This window comes from Empidonax traillii, unplaced genomic scaffold (assembly GCF_003031625.1).
Source record: "Empidonax traillii isolate 1590-97213 ecotype Southwest subspecies unplaced genomic scaffold, ASM303162v1 scaffold1843:size56150, whole genome shotgun sequence".
Taxonomy (NCBI): Eukaryota; Metazoa; Chordata; class Aves; order Passeriformes; family Tyrannidae; genus Empidonax; species Empidonax traillii.
Genome location: NW_020957036.1, coordinates 37,073 through 48,923, shown reverse-complemented (window position 1 = coordinate 48,923; position 11,851 = coordinate 37,073). Strand labels below are relative to the sequence as shown.

Genomic DNA, 11,851 nt, shown 5'->3' with positions numbered 1-11,851 from the left:
AGCAGCCAAGCTGAAAGACATTTCCCTCCGTGGGGGTGATCCTGAACTTGCAGGTGGCAGCAGGACACACTCGAACAGTGAAATGAGCTGTTGACCTTCCAAGCAGAAGGGTAAGCCAGAGGCACCAGACAGGAGGACAACCTCGTGCAAATCAAAATATCTGAAAGTGATAAAGGCAAGGGCTGCGTTGTCTGGGTGTTGGGAAGGACAGTAATTCCTTATGTAATCCTGCAAATGATTCATGTCTTGGTTCCCCTCATTTGTTGTGTAATAAGCTAATTCATGTATATATTTGTTACGAAGGCACGTTCAATGGCAAATTATGGGAACTAATTAGCTTATTACAGAATAAATGAAAGGAGATGGAACCTAAATTAACTGTGAGGTTTGGCATGATATTAAGATCCCTTTATTGCACATGAATTTCAGCCACAGCAATATGAGCAGTAATTACAGGTACTGTTGTCACGCTCTGGATGATGAATTACCCACCTAACCAAGGTCCAATTTAATTGGAATTACTGGCAGTCTCAATGGAGCCACCAAAGCCCTGCCACCTTCCCCACCAGCAGCCAGGCCTGAATGCAGAAATATTGGCTTGGGGTTTTGGGTTGGCTGAGTTTGGGAAGAGGAGACGGTTTAAGCTACCTGGAAAACCACAGAACCATTGCATGGATGGTTCTGTGTATGATTTGTAGAAAAGTAGGACCTGTACGAGCACATTGCAGTGCTTTTGGCAAAACTAGTTGGAGGAACAATAACCATCAGCAAGGCAGAACCAAGGTGAGATGAAGGGAACATGCTGTTCCTCTGGATGTAGTTGGTGGGACTGAACCTTGAGAGCAAATGCGTCAGAAAAAATTACATGCATGCTTCAGGAAATGTCTGTGTAATTCAGGAAATGTCCATCCAATGCAAGAGACATTTGTCTGGCAATTCAGAGGGGCTTTGGCTCTGCTGGTGCTGCTGAGTGACCTTTCCCGTGGCATCTTCTCCACGTGCCTTTCGGAAGCAATTGCGTTTTCTAAAGGGCTCCCTTAACGAGGGACCCTCTTGGAACGAGTCCCTGGAAGCAGCTCTCAGATCTGAGCTGCTGTTGTTCCGAGGAACGTGTTGCCTCTCCGGGGTTTTGCTTAGGAGAGACGTCTCAGGGAACGAGTTAATCGAGTCATCCAAGGAACACATCTCCGGCCCGTCAGCGAGGGGACTCTGCCAGGACACTCCTGCAGTGAGCAGCCCCCAATCCTGCTGTCAGGGAGAGGAAAAACCCTGGCTGTGAGTGCAGGAGAGCTGAAGACAGCCCAGCAGGCACACAACACGACGTGAGTGCCCCAAGGAAGGCAAAGCTGACTCGCCTTCCGAAGAAAGTTGCCTGGGAAAGAGCGGCATTAAAGGAACTGTCGGTGGCTCCCAGGTGGAGAACTGCTCCTGGGCTTACCAGAGCTGTGAGGGTGGCACATCCACCAAGGGAGGGAGAACACCTTTGGTGGTGGGAAAGCAGGGAATTGCTTCCACCCACTTCCTCCTTCGTTCGTCCTCCAGCGGACACATCCCTCCGGCGGCGGTGGCAGAGAGGGTGTGACAGCTGGTGGCAGTGACAGCGTGTGCTGCAGGCCACCTGCACGAAGAGCCCTCTTGTCTGCACGGGAAGGCACCTCTTCTGCGCTCCAGCCTGTCAGGAAAGCCCCTGGGAGCTGGTGGAAGCTGTCTCAGCCCAATCAAGGATCTGCTCATTCTGACCTGGTGTTCTGTGCTGATGAGGAGCTCGTTTTGTCTCCGTGTTGCTGACTCTGCACCCCAGCCAGCTGGGCCAGCTGGGCAGGTACAGAGCTTGGGGGACATCTCAGCTTTGGAAAGACAAAGGCTCATTTGTCTCCTCTCCCTGTCATGTGGTGCCCTGATCTGTTCCACAGCCATTGCCCACTGTGCGTTGTTTGGGCTGCTGTTCATGACTGAAATCCTTCCCTGAGGGTTTCTTTGTCGCCTGGAAATCTTTCAGCTAAAACTCTAGGGGGAAGGATGCCTTCTGCTTGAGTTAAAGTAAAAATTGTGTGTTCTTCAGTGCACTTCTGCTGTGGCCAAACACAAGAATGAGCTCCTTGTCTGTGCTGTTGCTCAGTCAAGAAAGGGTCTTGTCTGAGGAGATGAGGAGCACAAACCTCCCATCTGGGACCTGCTGGCAGGGCAGAATTGGCAGGGTCATTCTTAGAATCACAGATGGGTTGGGTTGGAAGGGATCTTTAAAGCTCATCACTTTCCAACTCAGCCCTGGACACTTCCAGGGATGGGGCAGCCCCAGCCTCTCTGTCAGTTTGAAGCCATCCCCCCTTATCCTGTTCCTCTTGGATCCTACTTACCTGCTTCCTCCTGGCTGGGCTGTCACTCAGATATTAATGAGGACCTTTTGGGGGGGCTTGTTTCTCTTTCACCATTGCTGGGACCTCAGGGCACCTCAGCCAAGCTCTTTACAAAATCCCAGCTCAGGAAGTGTTTCCCCATCATCTCAGGAGGATTGTACAAAGATCCTGCTAGTGCTCTTGCTTGCCTGTCTGCTGCAACCTCTGTTCTCCCACTTCCAGTAGTCTTTAAAAATTTGGGGGAAGAGCCAAAAGACACTGGAGCAGAAGGAAAAGGGTCTGAGGTTTCCAACTGCAGTTGTGTTTGTGTGAGCTATGTAGATTTTAGCCCTGTTTTTAGAAGCACCTGTCACAGTGGGTGCTCATGTTTTCAGTGCTCATTGAGTACATCGTTTTTTGGCCAAAATGACTTTTTTTTTTTTTTTTTTTTTTTTTTTTTTTTTTTTTTTTTTTTTTTTTTTTTTTTTTTTTTTTTTTTTTTTTTTTTTTTTTTTGTCAAATGGTTCATTCTTTAAATCAGAGATATGTGCCAACAATGCTTATCTGTGCTGGATTTGGCAAGAAAATAGTTCGAAGCTTTTCATTTCCCCTGCTTCAGGATGATGCTTTGTCACTCAACTTGAGTCTGGTCTGAATCACTGAAAATATTTCCCTCGAAATCATGGGGTTTGAGTTTTGTTGGTGTTGCCTTTTTTTTTTTTTTTTAATTTGGTCAGCCAAATAAACATCCCTTTCTGCATTTGAAGAGCTTTCATGATGAATAACCGACCTAAAAATATCCACCCTTTCAAAGCATCTCCGAGCGTGCTTCCGAGAGGATCGGTTGCTTTTTGGAAAATCTCCTTGATTTTGAAGGTTAGGAGGAATTGTCCCGTGTAGCACAAGTCAGAGTGGCCACCTGGGATCCCAGGTGTGGTGCCCTAACCTGTGGGAGGTATTGGAGGGACCCAGAGAACCTTCTGCAGTTCTGGAAGAGTTTCATCCTGCCTCAGGATTTCACCCTGATTTATGGGGCTCTCTCCCATAATGGGCTCATCATTGCTGAAGCTAAACAGTTAAATACGTTCCCTGTGCAACAGATACTTTGCACAAACAATGCAGACAGGGGATAATTATGCCAGTAAATCAAACCTCATGAATATGGACTGAGATGGGATTTGTCAGAAGCCGCAGTTGTCTGAAATCTGGAGCTTTTGCTGTTCGACGAGGGTCTTGCATTATTTAGTGTCAAACAGCAACAACAACTCACCTTCCTTTTGTAGCAAAACCTGGGTTTATGCTGGTTTTAAGCCCATAGCTACACTTTCACGTGGTGCTGGGCCACCACCAACAGCATCTCACCTTATTACACATTTAACTGTGTGCACTTTGCTTTTCAAGATCCACTGAGAATTGGCAGCACTGACCAGGGATTGCATTTATGGGGGAACAAATTTGGGAGGTCAGGGGTCCAAGACATGCAAAGATGCCCAGTTTCCTTTTTTTTGTTGTTGTTCTGCAGGACTAAATTTTAGAGCAGATTCGTGCTTTGCAAGACTCTCAGTTTCCAGAGGAATGGCCTCAGTGAGCAAGCCCTTAAAGTGAAAGGAAAAGCATCTGTTCAGAGGACATTACTCAGTGTGATAAAACCTGTTTGTCTGACCACCGAGGTTACTTAACAAGATGTTTCACGAGGAAATAATTAAAATCGTGAGGCTGACTTCAAAAATAGTGAATTGATGATCTGCCAAGCGCTCTGCCTGTGGAATACTCTGCTGTTCACTGGGCAGTGCTCGGGAGCCAAATCGATGTGCCCGAGAGGGCAGAATGCAGAGATAAAGAGGCTTTCAGAAATGGATGCTTAAAGGCCTTATAAAACTTACTGAGACCATCCTAATAATTAATAGCTCTCACAATTTATAGCACTGCATCCTGTCTTGATAAAGTTTACAGAAATAACACAGGGAAAGGCCTTGGAGGAGAGCCAGGGGAGTGAGGAGGTAAAGAGTAAATAAACCCAGAGCTGCCGTTCGGCTCGGTGCAGTCGATTTTTGATGCAGATAATGCCCACCTTTCCCCAAAAGGACTCCACTTAGGCCAGGGCAAAAAAGCTGCTGAGTGCAAATGATAGGTGTCCATCAAGATGAGATGGCTTGGCAGCACTTGGGAGTTTCTCCTGTGTTTCCAGATCAACTCCTGCTTCAGGCAGACACCGAGCGCAGGTGTCTGCACCACCATCAGTGCTTTCTAATATTCAGTAATTGAAGTCTTTGACTTGGCCAATTTAAGCAGTCTGGGTGGGTTTTTTTCCCCTTGGATGGTTCTTTTTTTTTCTCTCTCTTTTTTTTTTTTTTTAAATGACAGTAAAGCAAAAAAATAACCTGCTCTCGAATCGGCTCTAGCCAAGAACTTGCAAAAATTTTGGCAGAGCTCAAGGACAGAGATTTTTATGATGAAAACTTCTTGACATAATAAAAGAAATTGTTCTGTGAAGTAACCCCAGAAAAAACAATGTAAACCTGCTGTCTCCCTGGGAGCAATGAGGAGGTCTGAGTTAATTGCTAGCGCCTTTAATCTCCATCTCCCTCGTGATTTTCACTCTGGAGGTTCAGATTGACTCTGATTAGCTTGACTAGAAGACCTGATTCTGTCCCCAATTACGCTGCTGTAAATCAGATGAGCATCTTTATTACAACTGATGAAATTGTTGTGGCATGAGCAAAGCAGGAGGGTCAGAATCACAGGAGACTTAAAAATAAGTCTGATTGTCCACTCTCATCCTGCTCCTATTAGTGGGGTGATCAGGGACTGCCTGACTGGTGTCCAAGCCAGAGATCAATGAAGTTAAAATTGTCTTTATCTTCAGCTGGGTGAGTTTTTTATTGAATTCTTGCAGTGATAGGAGAGAGGATGAGACATAAGACTGGGGGCTTTAGTACTTGCCCTCTTGGGTAGTAATGGGAGAGAAATGATTTATCCCATCCCTGCCCACGATGTGGGAGAGGTGAGGAACTGAACAAGCAGGGAAGGAGAATCAGCATCATACAGGGCCTCCAGCTCAGCGCTCTGCCCATCCCAGGCCTTTGCAGGCAAAAATCCTTTCCCCAGGCTGAGGGGGCATCTGCAGTTTTGGGCACCACAATATAAGGAAGATCTGAAGCCGTTAGGGAGAGTCCAAAGGAGGCCACGAGGATGGGGAAGGGCTTTGATTTGAAGGCGTGTGAGGGCACTGAGGACACTTGGGGTGTTCAGCTGGAGGAGACTGAGGGGAGAGTTCATTGCAGTTCCAACTTCCTCAGGAGGGGCAGAGGAGGGGCAGGACTGAGCTCTGCTCTGGGGGGAGCAGGGACAGCCCCCAGGGAATGGCTGGAGCTGTGTCAGGGCAGGCTCAGGGTGGATCTCAGCAAAAGGTTCTTCCCCCAGAGGGTGGTTGGCACTGAACAGGCTCCCCAGGGCAGTGGGCACAGCCCCAAGGCTGCCAGAGCTCCAGGAGGGTTTGGATGATCCTCTGGGGCACAGGGGGTGACTCTTGGGGATGGTTCTATGCAGGGCTGAGGGTTGGACTGGATGATCCCTGTGGGTCCCTTCCAACCCAGCCTGTCCTGGGATCTCCTCTCCCGCTGGGTCTGCAGCACAGTCAGAGCCAGCAGCCCCCTCCAGCACAACTGTGCCAATCATCTTAATTGAATCTTTCAGCTATTTCCCTGCAGCTGCCAATATTAGTGCCACGTACCTTGCACATCTTTTTCATCAGAGCTGAATTAGGAAACGTGTTCTTGCCATCTTATCTCCGTGGATAAATAATTGTATGTTGCATTTATTGGAGGCTTTGAACTGGTACATTTGGAGATGCTGTTTAATATGACTCTCTGTGAACAACCAGGGCTTGAACAGAATTTAATTACTGAGAATGGATTGCTGAGATTGGAAGGCACAAGAAAGGTGCTCCAGGTCTTTGGAAGACATCTCTAAAGGGCTTGGAGGGCCAAATGCTGGAGGTGCAGTCAAGTGGATTAATCAAACTGGAAAGTGAAGAGAGGAGGAAGTCATTTCTGCTTAGTGAAATAGGTGAGATTGCAATCAGGGTGCCCCAAGGGAGGAACAGCAGGCAAAGCAAGGCTGGAAAAATGCACCCGTGTTCTTGGGAGAGTGGTGAGAGCTGCAGGATTTCCCTCTGACTTCATGAAATCCCAGAATGGTTTGGGTTGGAAGGCACCTCAAGGATCACCCAGTTCCACCCCCTGCCATGGGCAGGGACACCTTCCTCTAGCCCAGGTTGCTCCAAGCCCTGTCCAACCTGGCCTTGGGCACTTCCAGGGATGGGACATCCACAAGTTCATCTGGTCTGAGAATTCAGTGTGCAGGATCAAAGTGTGCGGTGCAAGCAGTGAACCTTGTGCAGATGCCTTTGTCTTAGCTCCAAAACTAGTTGGAGAGTTCAGTTTGTGGTGCATAAACCGGCTGTTGGCAGGTTCAGGTGCTCTGGTTCCCATTTACACCCAGGCCTTGCTGGGGACGTGCAGTGAAAACGTCCTCGTAAAAGTTGTTTGGAGCACTTTAAAGGGCAGCAAGGCAAGAGCCAGGCTGGAAAAATCCCAGACCCTGTTCCAGAGCAGACAGGTGGCTATGCCTGTGTGTTGTCCTGCATTTCTCCAGAGCTCCCTGATTAGCAGAAGCAGGCGGATGTCTGTGGTCCCGCTCTCCTGCGGGACTGCTGCTACTCCCTAATCCCAGCAGGTCCTTCCCCTCGGCACTGCTGCCTTTATGCTGGGTGGCTGAGGCCAAGAATGAATCCCCAAAGATGTCAAACAGGAGAACAAAAGCCCAGAGGTGTGTTTATGCCTCCTGCAATCCCCTTGCTTTACAAGTGAGTAGTAAATAATGCAAGTTCTAATTACGTCCTAAATATTCGCCGGGGCAGGATGAGCAGTTTTGAGCCCTCCGGAGGAGAAACCTGGCGTGCTGATTGATTCTTGTTCAAAGGGCTGTCTAGCATGCAAGAAAAATGTCTCTATAAATGCTGGTTGGCCCTCAGTGTTGTCTCAGCAGCTGTTTCCCAGGTGGGGAGGTGGCAGCACCTGCAGAAGCCCGAGAGCAGCCCTCGGGAAGCTCCTCTTGTACAGAGGGCTCTGTGTTTAATCATTCTGATGTGTCAGATTTGAGGACTGCCAGCCAAGTGCAGATCCGGTGGAGGGGTGTAGCTGATCCATTTGGGGGTCTCTGGGCTCGTTTGTCATCCCTAAGTGTAGATGGATGGAGCACCTGCTGTGCCAGCTGTGCCTCCAAACAGAGGGAAGGAAGGGAGGGGACTGGAACAGCACAAAGGAAACGATTTCTTGGGTAATTGGCAGTGATTTGGTTTAGCCTTATGTCACCTCCCGACTCCATCCCTGTGTTTTGCCTGTGAACCTGCAGTGGCTGTGAGAGGATCAGCTGCAGGGCACAGCCCACACAGGCCAGGGACAGACCCAGAGAGAACTTTGCTCTCCATAAATGTTTTCCCCCGTGTTCAGGGAAAGGCAGGAAGGGGCAGCTGGGCTTTGATTGCTTGTTGGTTCCACGCGGCTGAACACCCCGATTGCTGCCCTGATTGTTGAACCCGGGCAGCTTAACCCCTTCCCAGGCTCCACGGGAATCACAGCACTGGAATCCACACGCCCACAAAAAAAAAAGAGGTCTCTCCTGCTGGAAACCATCTGCCACAGGTTGATCTCTGGGGTTCATGTGGATTGAAAGGATTCTTTTGGGGTTTGTGAAACCCCTGTCGCTTCTGGGCTGGTCGGGACAGGACAAGGGGCAGTGGTTTTAAACTGCCAGAGGGCAGGGTTAGATTAGGGCAGGGTTAGATTAGGGCAGGGTTAGATTAGGGCAGGGTTAAATTAGATGTTGGGAAGAAATTCTTTACTCAAGGGGTGGTGAAACACTGGCACGGGTTGCCCAGAGAAGCTGTGGCTGCCCCATCCCTGGAAGTGTCCAAGGCCAGATTGGACAGGGCTTGGAGCAACCTGAGCTAGTGGAAAGTGTTCCTGCCCATGGCAGAGGGTGGGACTGGATGGGCTTTAAGGTCCCTTCCAACCCAGTTCCCTGGTTTTATGGTTCTGTGAAGCAAAGCGCTGTTGTCCAATTGCCGACCATCACCAACCAGCAGCGAGGGTGGGATGTGAAAGAGTATCTGGTGGATATAAGGAGGAACAGGAGATGTGGGAGATGCTGGTATAAAGCAGCTAGTGTGTCAGCAGGCCTGAGTGCTGGTTGGTTTTGGTGTGGAGCTGTTCCTGCAGGGGGGCTGTGAGGTTGCACGTGCTCCAGCACAGCGAGTGGGTCTGAAAACTCGCTGGTGAAACATCAGCACTTCGACTTTAGGGTGAGGAACCACAGGTGGGTGGGATTTCCCTTCCGGCAGCCACAAGGTGAAACTGTGCTGGAATTCCAGCTCCAGGATTAGCAGCAAGGTTGCACCAGAATTTTGGTGTGTTTTTTACCTAAATAAGAACTGTAAATTACGTGGTAGAACTCACTCTGCTCTGCACACAGCCTGTGTGGTGTTAATTAAATCCTCAGCTTCCTTTTTTTTAGTGAAAGGAAGGCTGAGAAAATGAGTATTAAATCAATCCTGCATTTAATTTAAGTAACTCTTTTCTATTCAGATGCTTTCCCACTATGATATTGGTGATGCAGTTGTATTCCTGAGCCAGTATGAATCTCAAAGAAGTTGGTTTTGAGGAAACAAAATTGTCTTAAAATCTGGGAATTTTATGGGTAGCATCACAAAACCAGGAGCTAAAGGTAAAACTCCAGATCTCTGCACACAGAGGCTTTTTTGATTAGAATCCCTCCTTGGAATTTCTTTGTGCTGCCTCAAAGCCAGCGTTTCAGGTGGTTTATTTGAATGTTCCATCGTTTTAATTGTGCCAAATTCCTGTAGAAACCTCAGACCAGTCCTTTGGTCCCTCTTTGCTGCTCTCCTAAGCCAGCTGGGAACAGAAGTGCAGCAGGTCTGGGTGGATCCCAAGAGGTGCTGTGGAGTGATGAGTACGAGGCACCATCAGAAGATTGACATTTAATAACTTTTTGGTTGGCTTTTGTCCTTACACTTTCTTTCTCTGTCTTCCTGTAGGTTATAACCCTGGAAGGATGGGTTGACATCATGTATTATGTGATGGATGCACATTCTTTTTACAATTTTATATATTTTATATTGCTTATAATAGTAAGTATGAACTTGGGAGATGCTCCCATTCCTTTCCCTTGTGGGGTCAAGTTGTTCCCTGGCTTCTTCCCGGGGAAGAGCCAGGCAGGATTCAGAGGGGGAGACCTTCCTGCTGCCATCAGGTGTAATCAGGCAGGCTGTGCTTCGTGCTGTGGGGGCTGATTATTGGCTGTGACAGCCCTGCTCAGTGTCCCATGTGCTGCCCAGTCACAGCTTGTCAGGCCATATGGTCTCCCTCTCGCCCTCCCAGCCTTGGGCTTGTCACCTCGATGTGTCTGAGCTGCTGTGCCTTGGCCAAGCAACTGTTAATCAGAACAAAAAGCAGAGAGGCTGCAGCTTTTCTTCCTCTGGTCTCCTCAGTGTGCCAGAGGACACCTCCTCTCAGTGGAGGGCCCTTAAACTTTTTGAACTTCACCTGAGCCCTTCAAATAACAATAATCCCAATAATAGCACTGCAGCTTTCTGAGGTCTCACAGTGCTGTTGTTCCTAAAAAAAAAAAAGTATTACCCACTGGAGGTGCTGGAGGGCATCTTCAGAAGCTGCCATTCCATGTTAATAAGGTTCTGTTTTCCCAGTGGGCACAACCTTCTCCAGGGATCTACATCTGTGGGAAGGGGAAGCATTTAAGTCAAGAAGAGGGAAAGGTACCCTGTATTTGTCAGGCAGGACATGGGGTGGAGGCACTTAAAAGTGCTTTGGAGGCTGGGTTTTCCTTATATATAACCTCATCCTCATCAGTGTGGGTTTGAAGGCCTTGAGAATGGAACCCAGCTCTCAGCAGCAGTGGGAAAGGCATGGATCAGAGCACTGAGAGTGTCCCAGTCAGGGAGAGCATTTTGAACTCAGTGATTTTTGAGCTTTAGCAACGGGCCATGAATAGTAGGGATTCACACTCCACTGCTCTGAGCCCTTCTCTGCACATGGATCCTTGCAGAAAAGCCAGGAGGTGACTAATCTCCCAAGTCACTTGGAGCTGGGAAAGGCACCCTTGCTGCTTCCCTACCAGTATCCAGGCTGATATTCCCAAACTGGAGATCAGCACCACAAACCACCTCCCAGCGGCTTCCCCTTGAGGATTCCCCAGACAATGGCCCAGATTAAATCCATGTGTGTCCTGCTGAGCCCAGCACTGAGGTTTGGCCCTGCAGACAGTGGCACTTGCCTGACGTCAGCCCCCCTCACACCCAAGGGCACCGATTCCCTGCTGCGAATATTTGGCATTTCCCTTTGGCGGATTCACGAACCCAAGTGGCGAGAAACCAGTTTGTGGACTCAACAGCTGAGGGAGGAACGTAGCCTTGGGTCACTTCACATTCTTATCCTTGGGAACTAAAACTCAGTTGTCGCCCAAGAACACATCCACTCAAGCAGGCAAGAAATCAGGCCCCTCTCTAGGAGCGCTGAACCTCCTGGAGGTGCATTTCCAAGGGTGGACTCTGTTGGGGTGTGATCAAAGTGACTGAAGAAAAGACCCTGTTCCAGTAGAGCACAAATTGGACTTCAGACCATCTCTCCCTGCAGGTTGGCCAAATGTCCTGTGGTGGTGACTGCTTGCCTCGTGTTCCACCCGGCGTTTGTAGCAAATGCCATCCGAGCTGAGGGGAGGAGGGCGGTGAGGGCCGTTGTTAAAAGCTCGCTTTGCCGTTGCCAAAATAATTTAGCATGGCTTAGGAGCAAATTTAGCAGGCCTGGGCCACCTGTGGGCATGACATTTGGTGAGCAGACCCTGGGATTTGGCGCGTTTGGGAGCCGGGCTAAGAACCGCGCTCCCTGTCCAGACGACACGTGGCGGTGGGGGGCGCGAAATCCCTGCTAATCCCCTCTCCCCGTGTTCCCTCCAGGTGGGTTCCTTCTTCATGATTAACTTGTGCCTGGTTGTGATAGCCACACAGTTCTCTGAGACCAAGCAGCGGGAGAACCAGCTGATGCAGGAGCAGCGGGCCCGCTACCTCTCCAACGACAGCACAATCGCCAGCTTCTCGGAGCCGGGGAGCTGCTACGAGGAGCTGCTCAAGTACATCTGCCACATCTTCAGGAAGGTGAAGCGCAGGACCGTCCGCCTGTACCACAACTGGCAGAGCAAGCGCCGGAAAAAGGTGAACCCCAACGGCGGCGCCAACGGGCAGGGCCACCGCGGCCGCCGGCGCATCACCTCCATCCACCACCTCATCCACCACCACCACCACCACCACCACCACCACTACCACATCAGCAACGGCAGCCCGCGGGGCCCGCGCCCCAGCCCGGAGATCTGCGACCTGGAGCTCAGGGTGGTGAAACCCGGGGCCCAGCTGATGCTCCCCG

At 49.7% G+C, this 11,851-nt stretch overlaps 1 protein-coding gene across 1 annotated transcript in view; it reads left to right on the top strand.

The window, feature by feature from the left end:
• The window catches only part of LOC114071107 (voltage-dependent T-type calcium channel subunit alpha-1H-like), a gene marked incomplete at both ends in the record, with an annotated part of 51,629 nt that overhangs the window by 4,249 nt on the left and 35,529 nt on the right, over positions 1-11,851 (top strand). Inside the window, 2 exons of the mRNA XM_027908798.1 lie at positions 9,454-9,546; positions 11,389-11,694. Of these exons, the coding sequence (XP_027764599.1) occupies positions 9,454-9,546; positions 11,389-11,694 (399 nt within the window). The remainder of the gene's footprint in view (positions 1-9,453; positions 9,547-11,388; positions 11,695-11,851) is intronic.